Source organism: Marmota flaviventris, chromosome 19, assembly GCF_047511675.1.
Source record: "Marmota flaviventris isolate mMarFla1 chromosome 19, mMarFla1.hap1, whole genome shotgun sequence".
NCBI lineage: Eukaryota > Metazoa > Chordata > Mammalia > Rodentia > Sciuridae > Marmota > Marmota flaviventris.
In genome coordinates, this window is record NC_092516.1 from 5,209,963 (window position 1) to 5,235,168 (window position 25,206).

General features: G+C 52.2%; 2 protein-coding genes across 6 annotated transcripts; one reads left to right on the forward strand and one right to left on the reverse strand.

Moving 5' to 3' along the window:
- Positions 1 to 558: 558 nt before the first annotated feature.
- Positions 559 to 4,888, forward strand: Septin12 (septin 12). Its single transcript, XM_027940772.3, has 7 exons — positions 559 to 721; positions 1,557 to 1,682; positions 1,747 to 1,828; positions 2,363 to 2,500; positions 2,641 to 2,758; positions 2,850 to 2,945; positions 4,610 to 4,888. Exons 1-7 carry the CDS (start codon positions 559 to 561, stop codon positions 4,847 to 4,849), a joined length of 963 nt encoding a protein of 320 aa, XP_027796573.2. The 3' UTR covers positions 4,850 to 4,888.
- Positions 4,889 to 11,892: 7,004 nt separating this feature from the next.
- Positions 11,893 to 25,198, reverse strand: Dnaaf8 (dynein axonemal assembly factor 8). 5 transcript variants are annotated; one of them, XM_027940411.3, is made up of 9 exons: positions 24,914 to 25,198; positions 23,665 to 23,823; positions 22,409 to 22,552; positions 20,574 to 21,044; positions 18,736 to 18,853; positions 17,074 to 17,215; positions 15,441 to 15,587; positions 14,920 to 15,027; positions 11,893 to 13,582 (listed from the first exon to the last, which is right to left on the reverse strand). In XM_027940411.3, the coding sequence occupies exons 2-9, from the start codon at positions 23,785 to 23,787 to the stop codon at positions 13,318 to 13,320; spliced, it is 1,518 nt and encodes a 505-aa protein (XP_027796212.2). In that variant the 5' UTR covers positions 23,788 to 23,823; positions 24,914 to 25,198; the 3' UTR covers positions 11,893 to 13,317. The 5 variants fall into 5 exon arrangements, with proteins under 5 accessions (XP_027796212.2, XP_071461591.1, XP_071461590.1 ...); XM_071605490.1 differs by having other exon boundaries at positions 11,893 to 12,753; positions 13,309 to 13,582; positions 23,665 to 25,198; XM_071605489.1 differs by having other exon boundaries at positions 11,893 to 13,141; positions 13,309 to 13,582; positions 23,665 to 25,198.
- Positions 25,199 to 25,206: the final 8 nt, after the last annotated feature.

Consider the following 25,206-nt stretch of genomic DNA (forward strand, 5'->3'; position numbering starts at 1 on the left):
GCGCCACCAGAGGCTGATTCTTTCTCTTGCTCCTCTGCTGGGCTGGCCACTGTCCTCTCTCCAAGGCCGTCTTCCCTGGCCCTCGCAGCCTGGGCTTTGGTCAGTCCCTCTGTGTCTGTGTCCCCTTCGCTCTCGGTGTCTCTCTTGCTCTCCAGCTCTGCTCACTCTGCTTATGTGTCCCCCAGGGGAGAGTGGGGCACCTCCTCCAAGAGCCCCCTTCCGAGGTCCCTGCTGGGCGGAGCCCTTTGCTGCATCCCCCACTTCCTGTGGCCCCTTCCAGGACCCCATCCAGCCACAATGTACCCCTGGGCTTTGGCCTGCCTGAGTGCAGAGCCCCTAGACCCAGAGTCACCTGCGCTGGGGGTGGGGAGGGCAGGCCTCTGGGCTGGAGCCTCTGGGTGGGGGTTCAAGTCTCCCCAGCCGTGGACGGTGGGCCTCGGGCAGAGCAAGGGGCACAGAATGCGGCGTCTGTGTTCAGAAACGAGAAGGCCCAGCAACAGGCAGCTTCTCCCTCCACACCAATGACAGGTGCCATCGGCATCTCGGTGCCTTGGCCCCATGGATCCCCTGAGGCGATCCTTCTCCCCGTGCTCGTCGCCACCCTCGAGCCCCAGGACCCCGCCCTGCGAGGCCTCTGACTCTGTGGGCATCGAGGCTGTGCTGGACCAACTGAAGATCAAGGCCATGAAGATGGGGTTTGAGTTCAACATCATGGTGGTGGGTGAGTGAGGGGCTCACAGACAGCAGGACTGAGGGACAAGGACAAGGCCTGTGGACCTGGGAGTGTCGCCTCATCCCTCAGTCTCAGGGTCCCCGTTCGGCAGGGAGCCTGGCCATGGCACCTCATGGGAGTGCTACAGTGGAAAATCTGGGAACCTGTTATTACAGACAAAAATCACCCACCAAGAGGCAAGGAGGGACTGCGGGGAGGGTCAGACTCCTGGACTTGGGACCCCAGTGCACTCTTGATTCGATGTCATGGATGCTCATGTGGCTGGGTTTCATTTGTAAAAACTGGGTGAAATGCCCATCAGTGGGTGGCTGAGCAAGCAAAACTTGGCTTATTCATACAGTGGAATATTATTCAGTCATGAAAAAGAATGAAGCATGGACATGGGCTACAGTATGACTGAACATTATTCTAAGGAAAAGCAAATACAAAAAAGAGCTGGGGATGTGGCTCAGCGGCGGTTGAGTGCTCCCTAGTTCAATCCCTGGTACCAAAAAAAGCAAGATGTTGTTTCATCTTGAGACAGAGTCTCACTGAGTTGCCGGAGGCTGGCCTTGAACTGGAGTCCTCTGCCTGTGCCTCTTGAGTACTGCCACTTCACGGTGCACTTGAAAACGATAATGGTTATTTTTGCCACGTCAATTTTACCTCAATAAGCAAAGGGGAGGAAAATGTTGAGCTGGACGCTTGTGACCGTGGGTACTTGACTGCGTTGACACTCTGCCCAGAAAACAGTCTGCTTTCTGAAACATCTCACGGGGTCACCAGCGGGAGAGGCTGCCTGAGGCGGGCCCGCCCCTGACTGCTGTCCTCTGGTCACTCCCAGGGCAGAGCGGGCTGGGCAAGTCCACCATGGTGAACACCCTGTTCAAGTCCAAGGTGTGGAAGTCGAGCCTGCCGGGCCTGGGGACGCCCATGCCACAGACGTTGCAGCTGCACTCGGTGACCCACGGTGAGTGAGCCCCGGCCCGCCCCCACCCGCTGGGTCCGATCCCTCCCCTCTGCTCTCCCCACAGTCATCGAGGAGAAGGGCGTGAAGCTGAAGCTCACCGTGACCGACACGCCCGGCTTCGGGGACCAGATCAACAACGACAAGTGGTGGGTCCCCGGGTGGGCCACTAGCTCCCACCCCGGTCCTCCGACCCCTGGGAGATACCCCAGCTCCAGAGAGGCCTGGCCATGCCATCTAAAATTGAAGGCCAGCCAGGCGTGGTGGCACAGGCTGTGATCTCAGCAGCTCGGGAGGCTGAGGCAGGAGGATCACAAGTTCAAGGCCAGCCTCAGCTACTTAGCAAGGCCCAAAGCAGCTCAGTGAGATTCTGTCTCAAAATAAAAAAATAAATAAAAAGGGCCGGGAAGCGGCTCAGTGTAAAACACCCCTGGGTTCCATCCCGATACCAAAAAAAAAAGTCAGGGGTGGCTCAGACAAGGGCAGCCAGCTTTCTCGTGCGTGTTCCCTTCCCTACAAAGTAGGTGCTATCAGCCAAGGCTTCAGGGGAGAATGGCAAGGGTCTGTCTGTCTCCCATGATGCAAAGGGCTGACAAAGGGCCATAAGGGGACTGAGCCGCCCTTGGGGGCCAGGGAGGCAGGCGGGCTCTGGGGGTCTGTTCTAAGGGGGCTTTTCTGCCCAGCTGGGACCCGATTCTGGGCTACATCAACGAGCAGTACGAACGGTACCTGCAGGAGGAGATCCTCATCACCAGGCAGCGCCACATCCCCGACACGCGGGTGCACTGCTGCGTGTACTTCGTGCCGCCCACTGGTCACTGGTGAGGTGGCTGGACCAGCCAGGGAGGGCCCCCCACCTAGGGCAGACACGAGGAGGAGGAGTGCCAGTGTGGGCTTCGGGCTGGGTGGCCTCTCACTATTCCCTATCCCCGCCACCACTGTCCCTGCCCTGCCTGGGCAGCCTGCGGCCCCTGGACATCGAGTTCCTGCAGAGACTGTGCCGGACTGTGAATGTGGTGCCCGTGATTGCCCGGGCTGACAGCCTGACCATTGAGGAGCGAGAGGCCTTCAGGAGTAGGGTGATCTGGGTGCTCCAGGCAGGGCTGGGATTGGTGTGGCAGAGAGCAGGGTGGGCAGGATGGGCTGAGGTCGCCTGTGTTTGGTTGGCAGATCCAGGAAGACCTGAGAAATCACTGCATTGATGTGTACCCACAGAAATGCTTCGACGAGGACATCAATGACAGGATCCTCAACAGCAAGATTCGGGTAAGAAGCTGCAGGGGGCAGAACGTTGGTGGAACTGGGCTCTCTCTCTGCAACTCAGGGAAATGCACGTGTACTTCTAGCAGGTACAAAACTGATCCGTCTACAAATTCAAGGTGAGCAAGAAATGGCTCACATCAGACAATCCACAGAAAAGCAAGAAATGTTGGCAAGTCACATCTCTAAAAAGGGGCTTGTATCCTAAGGACTCTCACAAGTCAACAACAAAAGCCTAAAGGGCAAGGACTAGGGGTGTGGTGCCCGTGATTGCCCGGGCTGACAGCCTGGGGGTGTGACTCGGTGGTAGAGTACTTGGGCTCAACTCCCAGCACTCAAATAAAAGAGCAGGCCAAAGATCTGAGTAGACATTTCCCCAAGAATATATAAAGGGGTCTGGGGACATAGCTCAGTTGGTGGAGTGCTTGCCTTGCACGCACAAGGCCCTGGGTTCAATCCCCAGCACCACCAAAAAAAAACATAAAAGCCAGGTGTAGTGGTAAATGCCTGTAACCCCAGCTGATTGAGAGGATGAGGCAGGAGGATGAAAAGTTCAAGGTCATCCTGTGCAACTTAATAAAACTCTGTCTCAAAATAAAAAATAAAAAGGACTGGGGCTGTAGCTCAGTGGTAAAGGGCTTGTGTAAGGCCCTAGGTTCACCCTCCAGAAACGTGTACACACACAAAGATATACAAATGTCTAAGAAACACACACAAAGGTGCCTAACATCATCAGTCGTTAGGGAAATCCAAATCTCAAAACCACAGGGAAAGACCACACCAAATGGGATGGTGTCTTAGTCAGTTTTCATTTGCCGTAATACAACACCCGAGACTGGACAATTTATAAGGTATGAGATTTATTTAGATCACAGTCCTAGAGGGTAGAGGTCCAAGAGAGGGTGACCATATCAGCGTGGCCTCTAGTGAGGGCCTCAAGTTGCCTCACACAGGATGGAAACTAGGAAGGGTAAGTGGACGTGTCCCAAACGGGATCCCGTGGCTAGAAGGAGGCCAGAATAAAGCTGAGGAAGCCCAACTTGCTTCATGACCACCCTGTGCACACCTGTCTGTTTTAACCCTCATGATGACCCCAGGCGGAGATGACCGTTTCGTTTCACAGGTTGGAGGTTCAATGTCAGCAGGACTGCAGACTTACGTATGTAAGGATTACACATGGAATTCAGAATATGTATGGTACATGTGCAATGTGATATATGTTTATAGATCACACATGTTATACTTTTTTTTTTGTTTTTTGGTGCTGGGGATCGAACCCAGGGCCTTGTGCATGCAAGGCAAGCACTCTACCAACTGAGCTGTATCCCCAACCCCTTTTATTTCTTATTTTTTTGCAGTGCTGGGGATGGAACCCTTGCACATGCCTAGCATGGTTCTGCCGCTGGGCTACACCCCTGGCCTGAGATTATATTATTACTGTGGTTATTAACCGGACAGTTTCCAAGGCTACTCTGCCAACCTTGAACTATGCTAAATGCTTTGCGAACGTCCAGAGGCCTCCGACCGTCCTGCTGGCGCCCTCATGTGCAGCTGAGGCAGAGCAGGCACGGGTTAGACTCTGTACCTTGGACGCCCCGAACACCGTGCTCCCTCCCACGGAGGACAGTGCCCCAGCCTCCTCCCAGGTGCCTCCTCCTCCCCTCCCCTAGGAGCGGATCCCTTTCGCCGTGGTCGGTGCAGACCGAGAGCACGTGGTAAACGGGAGGTGCGTGCTGGGCCGGAAGACCAAGTGGGGCATCGTGGAAGGTCAGTGCGGGGACCCCGGAGACGCACTGAGGAGGGGGCGGGAACCAGAGCCCGGCCTGCACCTTAGGGACCTGGGCTGGGGCGGCAAAGTCCACAGACAGCAGCACACACACCTGAGCGGGAGGCCCAGGCGAGCTGTCTGACTTGGCCTCAGTCTCCTCTAGTCAAATAGGCATCGCAGGAATACCGGGAGGGACAGAGTGCAAGTCCCCACACAGCTGACAAGGCGCTCACGGAGGGAGGGACACTGGGGGGCACTAGCTGAGGGAGCCAAAGGGCCCTGCCAAGGACCAGGCTGGGTAGCAGGAGCTACCATGTTGTCGCTAGAAACGTGTGTCCGCCATCGGTGGTACCATGGGCGAAATCTGATGCGGTGAAGGTGGGCTCACTCCCTGGCTCAGCAGCTAGCCGTAGTGGCCACTGCCCCAGGCCCCAGGCCAGACAGCGGATGAACGAATGGCTGAGAGAACCGAGGGAAGGGCAGAGGGGCAAGATGGGCCCGGGGTGGGGCACGGGGCTCGCTCAGTGCCCGCTGGAGCCACGTTCAGGCCCGTGTCTTGCAGTGGAGAATATGGCGCACTGTGAGTTTCCTCTCCTGAGAGATCTGCTCATCCGGTGAGGCCTGGGAGGCCGGGAAGGGGTCGCAGGGCCACCGTGGTCAGGGCTGACCTGCCTCTCACCACCCAGCTCCCACCTCCAAGACCTGAAGGACATCACCCACAACGTCCACTATGAGAACTACCGTGTCGTCAGGCTCAACGAGAGCCACCTATTGCCCAGCGGGCCGGGCTGGGTGAACCTGGGCCCGGCCTCCACCCAACAGCTGACCACCCCTGCACCCTTGAAGGTCCGTAGGCGGGTCCAAGAGGATCCCAAGGATGAGTTCTAAGCACTTGCAGGCTCCCCAGGTCCTTGCACCCAACCCCCAATACAATACCTATTAAAGGTGGACATTGCTTTGTATTAGAAACTGTGTTCCTTTTTTTGGGGGGCGGTACCAGGGCTTGAACTGAGGGTACTCCACCACTGAGCCCCATCCCCAGCCCTATTTTGTATTTTATTGAGAGACAGGGTCTCACTGAGTTGCTTAGTGCCACGGCATTCCTGAGGCTGGCTTTGAACTCGGGATCCTCCTACCTCAGCCTCCAGAGCCGCTGGGATTACAGGTGTGTGCCACCACGCCCAGCTCGAAAATGACTTCTTTGAGGTAGCCTCAGAGAAAAGCATGGTTCTGTTTTTCTCTTTTAATAGCATGAGACCCAAGATCCTCGGGAAGTCAATCCCACTGTCCTGCGCCAGAGCCCAGTCACAAATTGGGCCCTCCCGTTTGTCCTGCCCTCTGGCTCTTGGCCTGGGACTAGGCCATGAGCACTCGACTCCCCCACGTCCCTGGTGGCCTGACCTTTGGCTGTCCTCCCTAAGCCACTCTGAGCCACGTGGGCCCTGCCTTCCTTCTTTCCTGCCCTAGCAGACCAACATGGTGAGCAGGAGATTCCAGCGCAGAGTCCCTGGTCCTCCCCTGCCTCAGGCTCTGCAGCTATACAACGGGGGTCGGGGGTGACTGTGTCCCTCTCTGTGGTGTTGGTATTCGGACCAAACTCCACAATTCTTGTTGTGCCTGCCACAACCTGAGAAATGGCACGCGGACAGAGGGGAAGGCAACCGGACGGAGTCAGTCCAGGGAGGAGAACCTGTGGCCGTGTGCGAGTTGTCCTCTCCCAAGATCCTCCAGGAGGGATGGACTTTACGTGATGGGAGCTGAGGCACTCCTCAGTGACAACGGTGAGCAGTTATCCTAGCTACAGGTCAACTCCTCCATGAAGCCTTCCTTGACTTCCCCGGATGATGGAGGCGGATGGAGCTCAGTGGCACAGCACTCAGGGGTGCTCGACCATCCCAGTGCTTCCCCACTCCCCCCTATATACATAGACGATAGGATAAAAAAACCTTTCAATTTTTTTTTTTTAATCTCAGTATTTGGTCACACCGATGGAGGACTAACACTCTCTCTAACAAACGTCTTAGTGGTGGCACATGGCTACACAAAGGACGAAACACTGTCCCATGCCATAGCATGTTCCCCAGTTTGAGATCAGCCTTAGGCAATATGGCAATGGCTACAGTATTTCAAAACCGCATGCTCTTTGGCACCGCAAGTGCATTTCTAGGGATGGATATTACACCAGCCCTGCGAGCCTCTGCTCGGCACTACTGACGTTAGAGGCTGGATCATTCTTTGCTGGAGGAGGCTCTCCTGTGCACTGAAGGAGGTTCAGCAGCATCACTGTTCTCGACCCACTAGATGTCAGTAGCAACTCCCCCACTGTGACAACTATAAATGACCCCAAACCAGTCCCCTGGGGTACACAGTATGTCCAGCTGGGAACCACTGATAGCTGTGCACAGGTGTGCAGAGTATCCTACCAAGGTTCCCAGAGAAGGGTGGGAAACAATGTACCTGTCCACCGGACTCCCATACCACTGTATTAGTTTCCTATGGGTGCTGTAACAAATTAGCACATACTGGAGGCTTGTCAGAGTCTAACATCAGTATCACTGGGCAGAGGAGGGCTCACGCACTGACCTAGCCACCATGTTGCCCCCCTCTGACTCCAACTGCCTCTTCAACTTTTCTTCTGAGCAGCTTTCTTCTGTGGTCACTTTGCATTCCAGGAACCACAGGTCTGAGTGATAAGCATCTTTATGACAAGGGACTGAAACTACCCCCAAGCAACAGTGAGTCTCAGCAGATTACCCCATGATGGGTCTGCCCCCTAAACAGAAGCTGAGGGAGCTTCTGAAGGAGCTGAGGCTGCCCCCCCTAAGCAGGAGCCATCATTCCACAAAGGGGAGCGAATTGCCCTCAAGCCACCATGACCTTCCCAGAACTAGTCCTGAGATAAGGATCGACCAGACAGTGGCACAAACAAGACGACAGATTCCGTCAGCTATGCAACTCCCTCCGGAGCCAAGCAAGCCCCCCGCCCCCAGCACTGCCTTGATCCCTTTGTCTTTAAACCTCACAGTGTCCGTCAGCTATTGAAGACAGATGTTTGGCCACTGCACCTCAGTATCTGCTCTTCCCTCGGTGGCCACACTGATCAAAGCTCCTGTCCCACTCTTGGCCACTGCCTGTCTCTTTGATTGTCATATTGGAACAGGTGGAAGAGACTGGTCTGTCAGGACCCCCAGAGCCAGGGTCTTTGCCCTAGAACTCCAGTAAAAGGGCCCAAATCACAATCCGAGAAAGGACATGCTCCAGAGGAGACAACGTCTTTCTTTCCCCAGCTCCTAGAGCTCGGTTCCTCACTTTGTGGAGACCTTTATTTTATTCATTTGCTTACACGTGGAGAATCGAACCCAGTGCCTCACACATGCTAGGCAAGTGCCCTACCACTGAGCCAAGGCCTCAGCCCCCCCCCCCCCCCCCCCCCCCCCCCCCCGCTTTCAAAGCCAGCAGCTTAACCCCTTGTTCCCAGGGCCACACTGCCTTCCCCTGGGTCAAGTCCCCCTCTGCTTCTCTCTTATAAGGACCCTTACTCTTGTGATTATTGGGCCCACCAAAATAATCTTTCATCTCAAAATCCTGAATTCCATCACCCCTGCCAAATCCCTTTTGTCAAATAAGGTAACAATATATTTAGATTCTAGAGAACTAGAACACAGTGATTCCAGGAGGCATATTTAAAAAAAAAAAAAAATGTTTCCTTGAAAAAAATTTTTTTTTCTTGGAGCTACTTCCTACTCCTCTCCAAGCCTTACCCTGATCTCTCTTCACGTCTTTAACATCCCTCTCTCTGGGGTAGGCTGAATTCCAAAGGCCCTCTGCAATGCCTTTCCTAGCCTCAGTTTAAATAGTAGTGTGTTTATCAAAAAAGAAAATGCAACAGTTGTTGTGTGATCACACCTGTAATCCCAGCCACTTGGGAGGCTGAGTCAGGAGGATCACAAATTCAAGGCTAACCAGGGCAATGTAGTGAGACCCTGTCTCAAAACAATGAAAAGGGCTTAAGGGGGCCTGGGGTTGTGTAGCTCAGTGGTAGAACGTTTGCCTAGCATGTGTGAAGCACTGGGTTGGATCCTCTGCACCCATAAAAATAAATAAATAAAGGTATTGTGTGCATCTACAACTTAAAAAAAAAGGGGGGGGGCTTGAGGTATAGCTCAGTGGCAGAGCACCCCGGAGTTCAATCCCAGTATTGGGAGGGAAAAAAAGCAGATGTGCACTCTGTAATCCCAGAGACTCACAGGAGGTGAGTTCAAACCCAGCCTCAGGGGCTGGGGATGTCGATCAGGTAATGGCTCGCCTGCCATGCGTGGGGCTTTGGGTTGGATTCTCAGCACCACTTAAAAATAAAATAAAGATGTTGTGTCCACCGAAAACTAAAATAAATTAATTAATTAAAAATTCTCTCTCTCTTAAAAAAAAAAAAAAAAAACCCAGCCTCAGCAACTTAGCCCTGAACAACTCAGGAAGACTCTGTCTCCAGTGAAATATAAAAAAGGGCTGGGGATGCTGCCCAGGGTTAGACACCCCTGGTTCAATCCCTGGTACCAAAAAAAAAAGGCAGCTGCTGTTCCCTTTGATGTGACAAGGAAGCAACAGAAACTGGGAGACAAGGAAGCACAACATTTCTTGGAAGAAAAAAAGCCAAGAGCCTTGTGAAATCTGTCTCGTGTCCCACTGCACCGCTTTTCTGTCATGGTGCTTTCAGAGCGCCCCCGAGGCCGTGGAGTCGGGGACTTGAGACAGAAAGATTTCCTCTACCTTCCTCAAAGCCGGCTTGAAAACCTGCTGTAGCCTGGTCAGCGAGCCTCCGAGCTTCGCGAAGTCGTTCTCCGGGTCGTACCAAGTGGACGTCTCAACAGCACAAACTACCGGGTCCTTACAGAGAGGAGGCGGTTCTGCAGCCTCCCCGGGTGGGTCCGAGGCCGAGGAAGCGGCCCCTGCCCACTCTACTCCCTTTGCCAGCACTGACCACAGATGTGAGTGAACAATTACGTGCAACTATTTTGTTCACTGTCTGTCTGTCTCGCTGGAACACTTGAAGCAAGCACAGGCTCACAGCTGGGTCACCTCGGCCGGCCCATTCGGGAACACAAGGAGCAGCTTTTAAGCCGGTGAACGAGCTGCAACACCCTGGGCAACCTGCGCTGCGCTGTGTGGACACCGAGGCCAGGGCGTGCAAGGGGCCGGCCCGTTCTTGGAGACAAAGACGCGGCCACCGGAGGCAGCGTTGCCGTCCTCTGGGGACACGACACCCGCCTCTCGCCAAAACCGGCACGTGCTCAGCCCGGGAGCGCCTGGGCCTGCGCGAGGCATCCTGGGAAGTGTAGTCGGCCCGCCTCCCACCCCCCCACCTCCAGCGATCGAGACTTCCGCTCCCGGGGGGCACCGTCCTCGCGAGGCTTTGAGAAAGACACGCGAGACAGCTAGGGTGGCTCTGGGCCGAGGGGAGGGGCGCGCGAGTGGAAGGGGCGGGGCCTGAGCAGGTTTCCGTTTTGAGACCCCGCCCCCGGAAGCCGTCGTGGGCAGTGAGCCCCCTGCTACGCCTTTTAGGCGGCCACAAGTTGGAAGCCAGCCTCCGCATTGTAGGGAGACGTCAACAGACACTAGTATGGCAGTATGTAAAAAAGTGGATGTGTAACGGATGTGATTGTGCAATCTGTATGCGGGGTAAAAATGGGAGTTCATAACCCACTTGAATCAAATGTATGAAATATGTCAGGAACTATGTAATGTTTTGAACAACTAATAATAAAAATTAAAAAAAAAAAAAGGTCCGGGGGTGTAGCAGGGCAAAGGATATTATTTGGGGAGGAAAGGCATGCATGAGTCGACCTGGGAGACCCTTTTTTCCTGGGCAAAAACATCGGCATGTTTCTTCTTTCTCCCTTCACCTTCTATTATTATTTTTTAAAATGTTTTTTAGTTGTCCGTGGACCTTTATTTTATTTATTCACATGCGGTGCTAAGAATTGAACCCAGTGCCTCATACATGCTAGGCAAGTGCTCTATCACTGAGCCACAACCCCAGCCCATCCTTTTTAGTTTTTTGAGATGGGGGGGGGGGTCTTGCTGTTTTCTCTTTTGCCCAGGCTGGTCCTGAACTCCTGGGTTTAGGTGATCCTCCTGAGTCAGCCTCCCGAGTAGTTAGGACTGCAAGCTTGTGCTTCTGTCCTCAAGCTTCTTATTTTGAGCAACTTTTGCTCTTGGAAATGAAGATGGCAGAGTACTTCCTACTTCTTTTTTTTTTTTTTTTTTTTGGAACGGGTACTGGGGATTGAACTCAGGAGCACTCAACCACTGAGCCACATCCTCATCCCTATATTGTATTTTATTTGGAGATAAGGTCTGAGTTACTGAGTGCCTCGCAATTGCTGAGGCTAGTTGTGAATTCCCCATCCTCCTGCCTCAGCCTCCCGAGCCACTGGACCTGCTTCTTTTCGGTACAGTTTGACCTGCTTTCTCTGATCCCTTAATGGATCAGGTCAGTGCTTGTCCTGGCCTGTGTATTCTGTGCACATGTTCTCTGTAGAACACAGCTACCTGGTTCCCGGATGTTTGCCTTTTAGACCAGTTGTGAAAGCCCTTGGGGGCACATGGAACCAACCGGAGGTGGCCAGGCCTCCTTCCACCAGCTGGCAGAGCCCAGTGTTCTGCCCACCTTCCTCCCCAGGCAGCCTCCGGGCCCTGGGCTCATTTCTCTCACATCTGGGCCAGGGCTGCAGTCTTCCCTCTTCCTGGCCCCAGCTGTTCCTGCCCTCAACCTGTGCCACACCTTGGTGGCTTCTCACGCGTTCTCCCTCTGCTCTCCCACTGCTGGGGCTGTCTCCTGCTGCTTCTCACTGTCCCTAGCCATCATCATCTCAGGACGATGTAGATGGGAAATCTCGAGTTCCAGGTGTGTGTACTGTGGGCCTCCATGACTTTCCTTTTAGGGGTGGGGAAACAGGTCTAGAGGGGCCCGGTAGCCGAGCTGGCTTAGACAGATCTGAACTCTCCACCTCCTTTTTTTTTTGCAGTAGTAAATGGACACAATGCCTTTATTTTTATGTGGCGCTGAGGATCGAACCCAGTGCCTCACACAGGCTAGGCAAGCGCTTGCCACTGAGCTACAGCTCCAACCTCCTACCACCTCTTCCTCCAGCTTGTCCTGTCAATAATTCACAGGCAGATTTGAACTTGGATCAAACACTTTATTTTCAAATACTGTGAGACATTCTAAAAGGGAGAAAATGTAGTCATAGAAAAAATAATTGCCTTTGCTCTTGACAGCTAAGTGGCTGTGATGGAGGCTGCGTGGCCATCTGGAAGCCATACTACCGGGTGTTAGGCCTTGCCCCAGAGCCAAGGGGGAGGGGTCCGGCCCAGGCCTGGCTGGAGAGGCTTCCGGTGGCTTTGGTGGAGGCCTGCTTGACATTTGGCTTCTAATAGAAATGTCCCTCATGTTGGGGTGGGAGCTGGTGGTGGGCCTCCAGTGACCAGATGAGTTGGTGTCTGAAGAGCAGGAGTCTGTGGCCCTGGTTGTGGCTGCCTGTAGCTGGTGTCTGTGATGCTGCTGTGGCTGGGCAGGGCCTACCTAGCTCTTGGCCTAGCTCAGGGCTGGATACAAAGAGAACCTTGTGTACCCTCTGTTGTGGCAACTGGCAGAAACCCTCAGTTTGAATGTTTGAACATTTACCCAGATGCCAAGCGCCAGCTTTGCCTCGTGAGCCATGGCATGGAGGAACCCGACTGACATGGTTTCTCTGCTTTTCCACAGGGCAGGCAGGGGCTCTGGGCCCTTGTCCTGGGTACAAGTTACAAGAGATCATGGCCTAGAAAGCAGTTAGTAAAGGGCTCTAAGATGGGGAGCTGGGGGACAAGCTTGTAACAGGATGGGGGTGACAGGCTTCTCCATGGAGGCCAGACCAGGCCCAGCAGGGGACCAGCTGGACCCTGCTTGGTGGTTATCGATGTGGGTGGGCACTGTTCCATTCCAGTGTTCTGTCTAGGTTCACCTTTAGTTTGGAAGGATCTTGGAACCTATGTGAGCTTTTTTATCTTGGGTAGAGAAAAAAAAAAGCGAACTTCAATTGTTACCTTTAAAAAAAATAATAATAAGTCTGCCTATGTGTGGGTTTGTACAAGCTGTGTTAATTTAGGTTAGTTTGAAATAGCAAGTACTCAGGGGCCCAGAAAAAAGGCTGAAGTCTCTTTCAACCCTGAAATTATATAAATACGTTTTACTTAGTGTCTAAAAAGAACTTGTAAAATGGAAATGATAGATGCTTGATAAAGGGAAAAAAGAATAGAAATGGGAAAGGATGGAAGAGGCTCGCAGTCCCACAGAGTCCTGCGGTTTCCTTCCTGGCTCTGCAGAAGCTGGGGTCCACGTGGTTTCCCAGAGTTGCTGTCACACTTCATGTATAAATCTGTGTTTAAGTCTTTGCTGTGTGCATGAAAATGTCAGGACGGTTCTGGTGAAGGCCAGGGTGAGTTCACAGTTAGAGTCCCTACCCCACAAAGCCACCTGCTAATGGACACACGTGGACAGCAAGGGGCCCACCAGTGCATGGAAAAGCAGACCACCCCAACCTGCTCCTCAGATCCCCTCACCTGAAGCACCTATAGTTGGCCTAGAGGAGGCATCAGGACCTCCCTAGCTGACTCTGGCTCAAGAGGGTCCCCCAGGGCCCTAGGATGTCCTCCTTGGAGTCTGGTCTGGGTGCTCTGCCCCTCAGTGCTGAGTTTCACTTGTTCCTTCCTCTCAGTTGCATCTTCAAGGGCTTTCTGGCCACCTGGCCTCTTCCTGGCAGGTACTTGGGGCAGAGCTGTCCCTTTCCGAAATGCTCTCAGCTGCTGGAGAAGCTGACTCTTGCAAGTACAGCTCCTGCAATGCAGTAAAACCAACCTCCGTCAGCGCTACTGAGGCCAGTCCTCTCAGCATGTCACCACTGAAACCAGGCAAAGAAGGAATCTTTAAATTAAGGACATGATTCAGGCAACCTCTGAGAATGTCTGGGATCCTGTTGGGAGTGACGGGTACCGTGGCTTCCCCTTCTCTTCTTGGTGGGCACAGTAAGACTTTACCACGTGGAGATAGGGTTCAGCCCCATCAGTGGCTCTGGACACCCCCAGAGGCTTCCCACCAAATGTCACCATCTATCCTGTCTGTGACATTCTTATGGAAGGAGCTCTGTAGAGGAGTGCACTAATTCCTGCTAGACAAGGGTCTCGCTGAGTTGCCTAGACTGGCCTTGAACTTGAGATCCTCCTGTCGCAGTCTCAAGAGTAGCTGGGATTATACATGTGCCCATTCTTAATGTCTTAAAGCCTGAACCAACAAAATATCTGTTACTGAGGATCATTTATATGCCCAACTTTGAGCTAGGAACTAAAATTATCCCTCCATTTCTGGATGAAGACATTAAAACATGAAGATATTAAAGCTATTTGCCAGAGAAGCAGCCTGATTCCAGAGCTGAGGACCACACAGGAGGTGCTCAATCCTCCTGGGAGGGACCATGCTTCTCAGAACAGGGGAGGGAGCTTGCTTAGTGAGCCAACCAACCGAGACTCCTGCCTTGCAAAGCAAGGCCTTGCCACTGAGGGCTGGGGGGTGGGCTGAGTAGGAGGCTGCACCTCCAGTTCTGCAGTCTGGGTGCATGTTACTATCACAGGCTTCCAACAGGAGGCCTGTTCAACACTTCTCAGGCCCAGTGCTGTACCCACAGTGCCTAGCCATGTTCCCAGGAGCTGCATGAGGCCCTGCATTGCCAGATGCCATGGCACCTAATTCTCATTTGCCCATGACCACAGGATGGGGCCTCCCTCATGTCCCTGCAAGACACTTCACTTTTTAATTCACCAAGCCTTTAGTTTCTGGAGAACCACCATCACTTCACTCCATCCCTACATGGTCTCTTCACTCCCACTGTCATGAGTGGCAGGGATCAAGGTCAATCAGGGGAGCTATTTTTCAGATAGAAAATGTACAAAGTCCTACTCAAGAGGGAGCTAGGATATCCTTAGTGATGTCCCAGGCCCCGCAGGCCAGACTGAGGTGTGTGCTGGGTCTAGCTGGGCTCTCCCTGGCTTTCTCCCCAGCCCCTACATCCTCCCTGCCCTATGTGTGGGCTCTTAAGGTACAGGTAGTGAGCTGAAGTCCATTATGTCAGATCAACAGATGAAACTTCACCAGGCAGTGCAAGGTCCTTGGGTGGTTACCGAAAATCCTGGGAGAGAGTAGCTGCCTGCTGTGCTGGGCTATGCGGGGCTTTCAGAGCTTCTCTCTCTGACTCATCCTCCTCGCTGTCAGAGGAGCTGTGGCTGGAGCTGGGGAGAGAAGAAACGCCATCCCTGGATGTGTCCCAGTGCACTCTGGCAGGCCTCATCCCTACCAGGGACTTGAAGTGCTCCTCTGGGACTGGATGGGACTGGCAGCCAAAGTACAAAAGCTGAGCTAAAAGGGCCACAGGACTTCCTGCCAGCTTCTGGGGAGGCAGAGGTGATGTAGCCAGCCTAGAGAAGCTTGCCCTTTGCCCCTTTCTTCCCTCCCTATAGGAGGCCAAGACCAGGTGGGACTGGCCAGGCCCATTCCTGGCTAAAAGTGCTTCCCAGCCCAGTCACTCCCCAAGCCATGTGAAGTTCCCCGTTTCTTCCAGCAAGAACTGCAGAAGCCTCATGAAGCCAACAAGCTACTCTGCAAAATGCAGAGTCTGCTGCAGGAATGTCACTGCTCTCTGTACCTTCCTGAGGACTGGTGGTCAGATGGCTCTGGAGACTCTGCCGGCCGCAGATCCATGAAGATGGTGGGAGGCTCCATCCTCAGCCTCATGCCGTCAGCCAGCTTCTGGCAGGGCTCAGCCTGGAAGCCTGGCTTCGTAGAAGCACATCTGTGACAAGAGAAAGGCAGGGTGGCTGAGTCCTTTCTCAGGTGATTACTCAACCTTTGGGCTTGTCCAGTCACACCGCCCATGGCAGGCACTGAAAGCGTGCCCACCAGGTAGAGGTAGGCACTTCTAGTCCCTCTGCTCTTTCATTATCCACAGTCAGCCCAAGCAAGGACCATGCTGCCAACAGCACTTGGCATGAATAAGATGCCATGAGTCCATGCTGTCCAGCGTGGGGCCACTTAACCACAGCTTATTCACATTTACAGTTTTGTAGATTGGGGGATGGAACCCAGGGCCTCACACATGCTGGGCAAGTGCTCTGCCACCAAGCTACATCCCTAGCCCTTTTTATTTTTTGAGACAGGGTCTTGCTAAATTGCTGAGGCAGACCTCAAACTTGCAATCCTCCTGCCTCAGTTTCCTGAGTAACTGGGATTTCAGATATGTATCATGTGCTTAGCTGTTTACATTTAAACTAATTAAATTCAAGTGAATAAAAAATTCAGGGGCTGGGTTGTGGCTCGCCTAGTATGGGTGAGGCCCTGGGTTCCATCCTTAGCACCACATAGAAGTAAACAAATAAAATAAAGGTATTGTGTCCAACTACAACTAAAAAATAAATATTTAAAAATAAAAAGATAAAAAATTCAGTTCTTCAGTCACTCTAGACACATTTCAAGTGCTAAAGAGCCACATGTGGCCAGTGGCTACCATATTAGACTGTCCAGATCTAGCTATGTGATACTTTTGCTTGCCAGGCACAGAAACCTACAACTGGGTTAGGAGGAAAGGGGGATTCATCAGCACCCAGATTCCTGAAAGAGTGAAACAACCAACGTGTGAGAAGGGCAGGAACACGCTGGGCCTGAGGGGACTGCTGAGCTGTCTCCACCTCCTCCTCTTTCCATCTGCACTCTCTGTCACTGCAGATTGCCATTCTCTGTATGGCATGGCAGGTGGCCTTCCAATATTACTGATACACAGATGGGGAAATTGCAGGGAAAGGCTCTGAGTGGCCTTGCTGACCACAGGCCAAGGGCTGGACTAATTAACTGTGACAGAGGGACAGGATCATGTGATAACCTTCCTACTCCCAAGAAGGCCATGTGGATAGTGGAGGGAAGGTCTTCCTAGGGATTGGAGAAAGAGCAGGGAAGATGGCCCAGGAGAGGCAGCCTTCCTGAGTCTCAGTTCCCCAGCTATAAAGTGAGGACACTGGAGCACCTGCCTGATTAGATCCTTGAAATAGAATAAGACAGTGCACATGAAGTGCCCCATGCATAAAAGGCCCAATTAGTACTGCCTCATCATGGACCAGTTCTAAAGAGATGACAGGGGCTGGGTGCAAGGCATATGCCTAGAATCCCAGCAACTCATGAGGCTGAGGTGCTGGAGGAATAGCTCAGTGATAAAGCAACCCTGGGTTCATTCCCCAGTACCCAAAACAAAAAATGATGACGGGGTTATGACCGGCAAGAAATCCTACCTGCTTCTGGCCTCCTGCTCCTCTGTGTCTTGGGGTGTGTCAGCAGGCAGCTTCCGGGCAGGGGCAGGGGCTCCGGACTGTACAGCACACAGGAGAGCCAGCTGTTCCAGGAGCCTGTCCTGGGAGTGTGGTGCAGTATGGGCTGTGAATTGTCAGAGAAGAGGAGGCTGCTTAGTGGGGATTTGGTCCCCTTTGGCTAATAGCAGCTTGAAACTCAGGACCCCTTGGGCCTCTTCTTGCAGTGTGCCTTAGTCTTGAAGGTAGCCCCCAGCCCTTTATCAGGCTTCCAGTGAGCTCAGCAGGGATGAGGGGAGCAGCATCTTAGGGGCAGGGACCACTATATTTGAGTCTCACAAAGTAGGGGCAACTAAGTAATAGAAATTTGCCACTCTCTATCTGCTACATCATGGGTAATCATGATAAATGACTGCCCATGTATGTTTTTTAAAATAGCAAATGGGATCAGCTTATAGATTAACTCCATTTCTACCTTGCCTTATAGATTACATCTTCCTACATTAGTAAGGATTTTCCTCATTAAAAAGCAGAGCACTCTGGTGTAACTAGCTCAGCTAGACTCTTATTGCATATGGGTGTTTCCAAGTTTTAAACAGCACTGCAACATATATCCTTAAATACCCACTGTGTGCTTAGGAGAGATTTTCAAAATGGAATAGCAATAGCTTGCTCAGTGGATGTGTGCCTTTAAACTAGACTAGATTCAGCTGGGCACTGTAGCACATGCCTGTAATTCCAGCTGGCTGAGAGGCTGTGGCAGAACAATCACAAGTTTGAGGCCAGCCTGGGCTGCGAATGTAGTTCAGTGGTAAAGCGCACTTGAGTTCAACACCCAGTACCATAAGGAATAAATGAGCAAGTAAATACATAAAGCAGGCTAGATTCTGTATGTTGCCCTCCAGAGGGCACAAATTTCACAGATACTCCCAGCCTATAGGAGGGTTTCCCCACATCCTGCATAAAGAGTGTGAATTACAAACAAAGCTGTGTGAAAACAGCATAGAGGCTGTGGGTCTAGTGGAGTCTGATCTGGAACAGAGGCTAGAAATCTGACACCTGCCTCTACTCACTGTTTGGGCCCAAGAGGGTGGAAAGCTTTTGTGTTATTTGCAGAACTTCTCAGAGTAAGGCCACAAGTACTGTGACAAAGATGATATCCTTAGCTTTCTCTGTAAGCAGGAGTGTAAGCATGAGTGTGAGCAGGAGCTGACTGGAGGAGTAAGAGGCAGGATTGGGACTGGGGACATGATCAGTCGTAGAGTGCTTGCCTGACGTGTGTAGGGCCCTGGCTTCAATCCCCAGCAATAAACACACACACACACACACACAGCAGGACCAACTTTCCCCCAAGAAGAGAGAGAGGAAGTGGAGGGAGAAGGAAGGAAGCTGTGGGTCTTGGGGCGAGGGCCGGTCTGAAGGCCCCACTTGTGTCTCCAGGGCCTGGACATGCCTGACACATTGCAGGAAGCCATATATATGTTCATTCAATGATGAGTGAAGGACTGGCAACCCGAGTGTTCAGGCTGAGCAAGCACAACAGCTGCAGGGCTGACTATGCCCAGCTTGCAGTCCTCTGTCACTGAGACGCCTGGAAGGAGGGCTTGTGGGGATTCACTTGGGCTCTGATGAAGTTCAAGGACAGACCTTGGCTCTGCTGGAGGTCAGCTGCCCACCATGAAGTTCTGGGTGCACCATTTCCCTGCTTGTCTTCTCGCCCTGGCAGACTCTGAAGGATATAATCCAAATCCCACTCTTCAAGTTGCTGAAACAACGAAGCCAGTGGTTATGAGGCTGCTCAGGGTCCCAGGGGCAGCAGCTCCTGCGGTCACAGCTGCCACCACCAGTGCAGCTTGTCATGAGACACTGTAGGGCAGAAACAGGTTTACATGCATGCCAGCGTTTGCTAATGGCCATACCCTCCCTGTAATGGATTAGAGATTAAATCCCTTCATTAAGATGGGACCTGCAGGGCTGGGGCTCAGTAGTAGAGCACTTGCCTAGCATATGTGAGGCACTGCATTCACTTCTCAGCACCACATATAAATAAATAAAATAATGGTCCATCAACAAGTAAAAAAATAATTTCTTAAAAATAATTTTTAGTTGTAAGCGGACACAATACCTTTGTTTTATGTATTTATTTATATGTGGTGCTAAGGATCGAACCCAGTGCCTCACACGTGCAAGACAATGCTCCACCACTGAGCCACAACTTCAGCCCCAACAACTAAAAAAATATTTTTAAAAAAGGAGGAACCTGCATTCCTCAACACCTTCTTCCTAACCTTTTTTGGGTGGGTCAACAGACCTGCATTTGACACAAAGATGTTCGATCTCAAGGTAACCCAGTGTCATTTTAAAATTGTTTAGGTTTATAAAGGGTCAAGATGTTTGGAGGTTTAAAAAGCTTTTCTTTTTTGTTTGGCACATCCTGTATTCTCAGCTATATGGGAGGCTGAAGCAGAAGGATCACAAGGCCAGCTTGAGCAAGTTAGACCTCATCTTGAAATAAAATTTAAAAAGGACTCCGATATAGCTCAGTGGCAGAGTACTTGCCTAGCATGTGCTAAGCCCAGAACTGCAGGGGAGAAAAAAAGAAAAAAAAAAAAAGTTGCTCTTTGGCTCTAACTGGAGAACTTGGTCAAGGGGGTTCTGGGGACAGGGTGTGATAGAGGGAGGAAGTTAGCCTGGAATTAATGCTTTGTATGGTTTTGGGGATGGAACCCAGGGCCTCATGCACACTAGGCAAGCGCTCTACCACCGAGCTCCAGCCACAGTGAGTGTTTCCTATCCATGACCTTGCTTCTTGGAGTCCTGCAGTGAGGATGTTGCCAGGGGTCAGCAAAAGGGAAGGATGGGCTTGTTCATCAATGATGAAGAGCTTCTGTGTGTACCTTGCTGCCAGTTTCCTCCGAGTTACTAGGAAAATCGTCGGAACTATGGAGATAGCAGAAAGAGGACTACAAGGCTTTCCCGTGCCGTGTCGGAGCATCTCCCAGAGGTGACTTGCATGCGCCTGGCTAGGGCCCACACACTTCACGGCCTTGTGAACCTGGGAGACTCAGTGGTTTCTCTTCTGTCCAGTGGACGAGAGTACCCCAAGATCACAGCTGTGCTGCCCTCTATGGTGCTGGCCACCCCACACGTGCTGCATCAGTCTTTTCTCCACTTTCCTTTCTCTCCCCCAGCATCTCATGGAATGTTTCTCCTAATCCCACAAAACTGGCTTTGTCACTCTGCTGGTTTTCTCATTAATACACCCAATCCAAGTTGAATAGGTACTTCTCTTATATGAGAATGTGGGCTTTCCCATTTGGAGGATTTTGCTTTGACAGTATCTGATTTTGTATTTTACAAAAACCTATACACATTTGAATCCTGTACTTGGGATTAGCATTCTGGTTCTAGCCCCAGTGTGCTACAAAGGTGTCCACACTGCAGGGGACAGGCTAGAGGGAGGGCTGGGCAGTGGAGAGGCCCACCTGGAGTGAGAGCACCAGTTGTCCTTCCCGAGGTCCCTCTGATGGTGCCTCTGACCTGAGACCTGGCTCAGTAGACTGACACTGGTCCATGCAGGCTGGGTCCAGGGCATCCCAGGTTACTTTGTGGAGCATTTCCTTCTCTATCATCTTTCTCCTCTCTCTCCGGAGGGCTCTGCGTTTTGCAGAATCTCGCCAGGCAGCACTCAGAGGCTCTATCCCCACCTCTCCTTCAGGGGATAGGGTGGCTTCTCCCTGTGGGTCCCAGGGAGGACTCTGGAATTGTTTGGTGTTGAAGGACATGGTCCCAAGGTCACCTTCCAGCAACATGGGGGTCTCCTCTGCCATTTGAAGAAAAGTGCTGGTCTCAGCACAGTTCTCAAGAGACCAGCCTTCCTGAGAAGCCAGGCCCAGTGTACTTGCATTCTGTCCACTCCCAGGTTTGGTGGCAAGTCCCACAGGCACCAGAACTGGCTATCAAGAAAATATGCATCCTCTGTTAGCATCTGCAAAAACACACTTTTGTTTTTTGTTTCATAGTAAAATATACATAACATACAATTTCCCATGTTAACCATTAAGTGTACAGTTCACTGGCGTGTATAACAACCCACAATGCTGTACAGCTATCATCACTGTTTCCAAAACTCTGTTGTTGCCCCAAACAGAAACCTGTACCATTAGCAGTCACTCTCCATTCCCCTCAAAGAAGAAAAATTGCATAGAAGAGTAGCCAAAGGGACTCTAGAAACAAAACACAAAGTAAAATCATGTGGAAATTGTGCCACTGGAACTAACCCCAGGGACTAGGCACCCTGGAATTTCTCCCATTGGGTAGACCTACTTCTCAGCATGGCTGGGCTTAGGGGTGATGGTTCTTGTGATGAGTCAGATGATCTAATCCAACCCTCATGCACCCCATTTGCTTGGTGAATGATGCTGGCCAGAACTGAGGTGAGGGAGGTCAAGCTGGAGCGAAGCACCTACTGGATCCTCTCTCCCACACCCCAGCCCAACCATTTTGGAAGTGGGTTAAGGCCTTTACTGTGTTTTCACTGGAAACAGGACATTTAACCACAACTACATCAAGAAGGGCCAAACCAGTCTGGTTGGTGGAGGACACCCAGGGATGAAAGCAGACAGGTGGCTTTCGTTGTGAAGGCAGCAGTAAGTTTAAGCATTAAGACGTTAGGCTTAGGGACTAGGGGTGTAACTCAGTGGTAGGGCGCTTGCCTGGCCCATGTGAGGCACTGGGTTTGACCCTCGGCACTGCATAAAAATAAATAAATAAAGGTATTGTGTCTATCTACAACTAAAAAATTTTTTTTAAAAGACATTAGGTTTAGATAGAGTTCTTTGTCTTAGCTGGGGACAGAGATGGAAATGCTTTGCTGCTGTTCAGCAACAACCACAACCAGGAAGCTCGAGACGGAGCTGTGGCCTCTTCTGATTGTGTCCTGGGTCTCCACCTGGCCTCCCTGCCAGGGATGCAGCTTGTGCATTTGCTCAGCCATTTATGGAGCACCTCTTGCCTCTCACTAGAGTTATCAGTAATTAAACAAATATTTAAGGAGCTCCTGCTTGCCTGCTAGGTCTGAGCCAGGTGACTATGAAGCCAGCTGGATTAGGAAGAACCAATTATGACATGCAGTTGTGGCAATGGCCAGACAGTGCAGAGTGTTTTGGTAGAAAATAGAGCAGGAGGGATCTGGAGGAAGGACGGGGGTAAAATGAGACAACAAATTAAATGTGCCAGGCACCCAGGGAAAGCTGAGAGCTGTACACACACATACACACACACTTCTGCCTGCAGGGCCTAGAGTCTGTGTTCCACAGACCTCAGGCAAGGACGTTTCAGCCAGAGGGACCCAGATCCTAGAATCATTGTCATCAGCAGGGTCTTCGGCCAGCTCCTCAGCCAGGTCTGGAATCAGGACGGGCTGGTTTCGCTGGAAGATGAATGGCTCTTCGCCGCAATCTGACTGTGGACAAATGAGGGGGCTTTGGGAGATATGGCAGCATCTATGCTGCCCAGCCTGCCCAGGGGTATCCAGGAGACCCAGTTCTCTCTTAAAGGGCTTGCCCTGTGCTGCCTCCTGTGACTGATTTAGAAGTGGGCTTGGCAGCACTACCTCAGGGGGGTGCAACTTGGGGCTCCCCATTCCAGGAGGTGCCATACCTGAAACCTTGCACAGTAAGTGCTGCATTTGTGCCTGGTGCTGAGTAATGAGGGAGCCACTAAGAGCAAAGTCTAGTCCCTCTCCACCTTAAGCATCTATTAAACCAAGAACCTTGGCTTGCCACCTCTAATGAAGGTAGCTTATATGCTCCCGCCACCTTTCAGGGACAGCCTTGAAGACAGGGGCAAAGGAGACTGCAGGTGTGACAAGACTGGAGCACGGAGGCTGGGACTGCTCCACCTACTCCTGGGCCTCACTGTGCAATGGATGATCCCTGAGGTCCCAGAAGCTCTGACATGTCCATTTTTGCAGGTGCCCAGGCAGGCACAAACCATTCTAAAACCTTTGCCCTTGCTCTAAATTCCCAGTGCTAGACTGTATGCTAAGAAGCTCTCTCCCAGTGTGTTCCCTGCAGGGTCACTGTCCAGTTTTATATGTGTGCATATGACTGTTGGTGCTAAACATTTTCCAGGGCCACCTCAGTGACCCCAAACCACCACTGAAGAATCCCTCCAGGGGCTTACCATAATGCACTGGAAAGGTGACCACTCAGAGGTGGTGCTAGCCCCATCCCAGCCCAACAAAGAGTTAACAATACAGCAGCAGAATGAAAAGAGCAGGGCTTCAGCCAAAAGCCAACCTGGGTTCTGGGTAAGGGCCAAGAAGTGGCCTTGAGGATGCTGAGCACCAATATTCACCAATTCTGACAAATGCAGAAGGAAGGATATAGAAGGAAATGGAAAAAAGAACTGGGAACCCAGAGAACACTTTTAATAGGGCTAGATTGAAAGTGAAAACAAAGTCCCCAAATTTGAAGGAGGTCTGCAGAGGGAGCTCCAAAGCTGTCCCTGGTTGGTACCATGCCCATCATGGGGAAAAAGGACTGCTGGTGCCAGAAGAAAGCTCTTGCTTACCAAGGAGGAGTCTGAGTCCAGGGATGGGACCTGGTCTTTGGCAGCCTCAAGGATGGCATCCCAGGGGGAGCTTGGTGTAGGTGCCACATCTTTGTCTTTGGACGTCATGATGGCCAGGCTCATGGGATGTCCTTTCTGTGTGCCATTATCCAAGGAGCCCTATGAAGCACACAGGAGGCTGCCTTTCCAAAGCTTCCACCAGCTGCAGGACATGGAAACACTCATAGATCTCCACCTCCCACCTGTTTCCTTGTGGTTCAGGAAGCCCATTTACTGGGTGCCAGGGCCTGCGTGCATGTGTGTGTACTACATGTAAAGGCTGCAGAGATATGTGTGTCATAATGATGTATGTATATGAAAATGTACACATACAGACACATACGTGGAAATATTCTCTATAACACAGATACTGATTTTCTATTTCATAGACAGATAAGTTAGTAAATGGCAAAGAGAATTTGAATCAAAATTTTAAAATTTTGCCAGGTGAGCACGGTGGCACCTGCCTGTAATCCCAGAGGTTTGGGAGACTGAGATAGGAGGATCACAAGTTGAAAGCCAGCTTTAGTAATTTAGTGGGACCCTGTCTCTAAATAAAATATAAAAGTGGCCTGGGGATGTGGTTCAGTGGTTAAGCACCCCCGGCTTCAATCCCCATACCAAAATAAATAAATAAATAAAAATAATAAAATTTAAAGTTAGGGGTATTTTCAAGCCTAATTACTTTACTGTCTCTTTTTGGAATCCCCAACAGATCTGGTTTGGTGTCGCCGCTCAAATTGGCCCCTTGGACTCACACACTGATTAGCCTCTTTGTATCCTAGAGCCTAAAAGGCCTCGGGTTCCTCAGGAGACAAGGAGCTTTAGGAATGTGGGTGAAGGTCTGGGGAACCCCTGTGGCTGAGAGCCGGCTGAGCCTAAGAACTGGCCAGGGCAGCGGCAGGAGACTTGGCTGGGGCTCCTGGCTTCGTCCGCGTCTGCAAAAGAGGGCAGGTGCTCGGTGTGTCCCGAGCCGGGGGCGGCAGACGGGGGAGACTTCTGCAGCACGCCCCAGCTCGGCCATTCAGGGCTCAGCATTTCCGGGGCAAGTGAGTCGCCGAGGTGAAGGGAGCCACCAGAGACCGACACGCTCCTCTGACGGGCAGGCAGAAGGCGTGGGGCATTACGGGCAGAGGTGGGTCGGAGGAGCGGAAAATGCCCAACATGTTTCGGGGGAAGGTGGCAGGTGGGGGGCTCTGTGAAGACCGACCCGACCGTGCGGTCCTGTGTCGAAGTCCCGCTGCGTCTAAGGTGGTTCCCAGCGGCAGCCCGTTAGCCCCGCGAGGCGCCGGTTGCCACGGCGACTAGACGCCGCCGCTCCGCGGGGCCAGCCTTCGCCTTCCGACACCCGCGGCCCGTCCCAGCCGCGTCGGGCCAGCCTGCGCCTGCCCTCCGGTGGCCCTGACCCCGCGGGCAGATCCTCGCATCCGCACCGTCGCGCCGGCACTCGGAGAGCCGGTGGGCGACTAACCGCGTCCCACCCTGCTTCCTGCCCCAGGATTG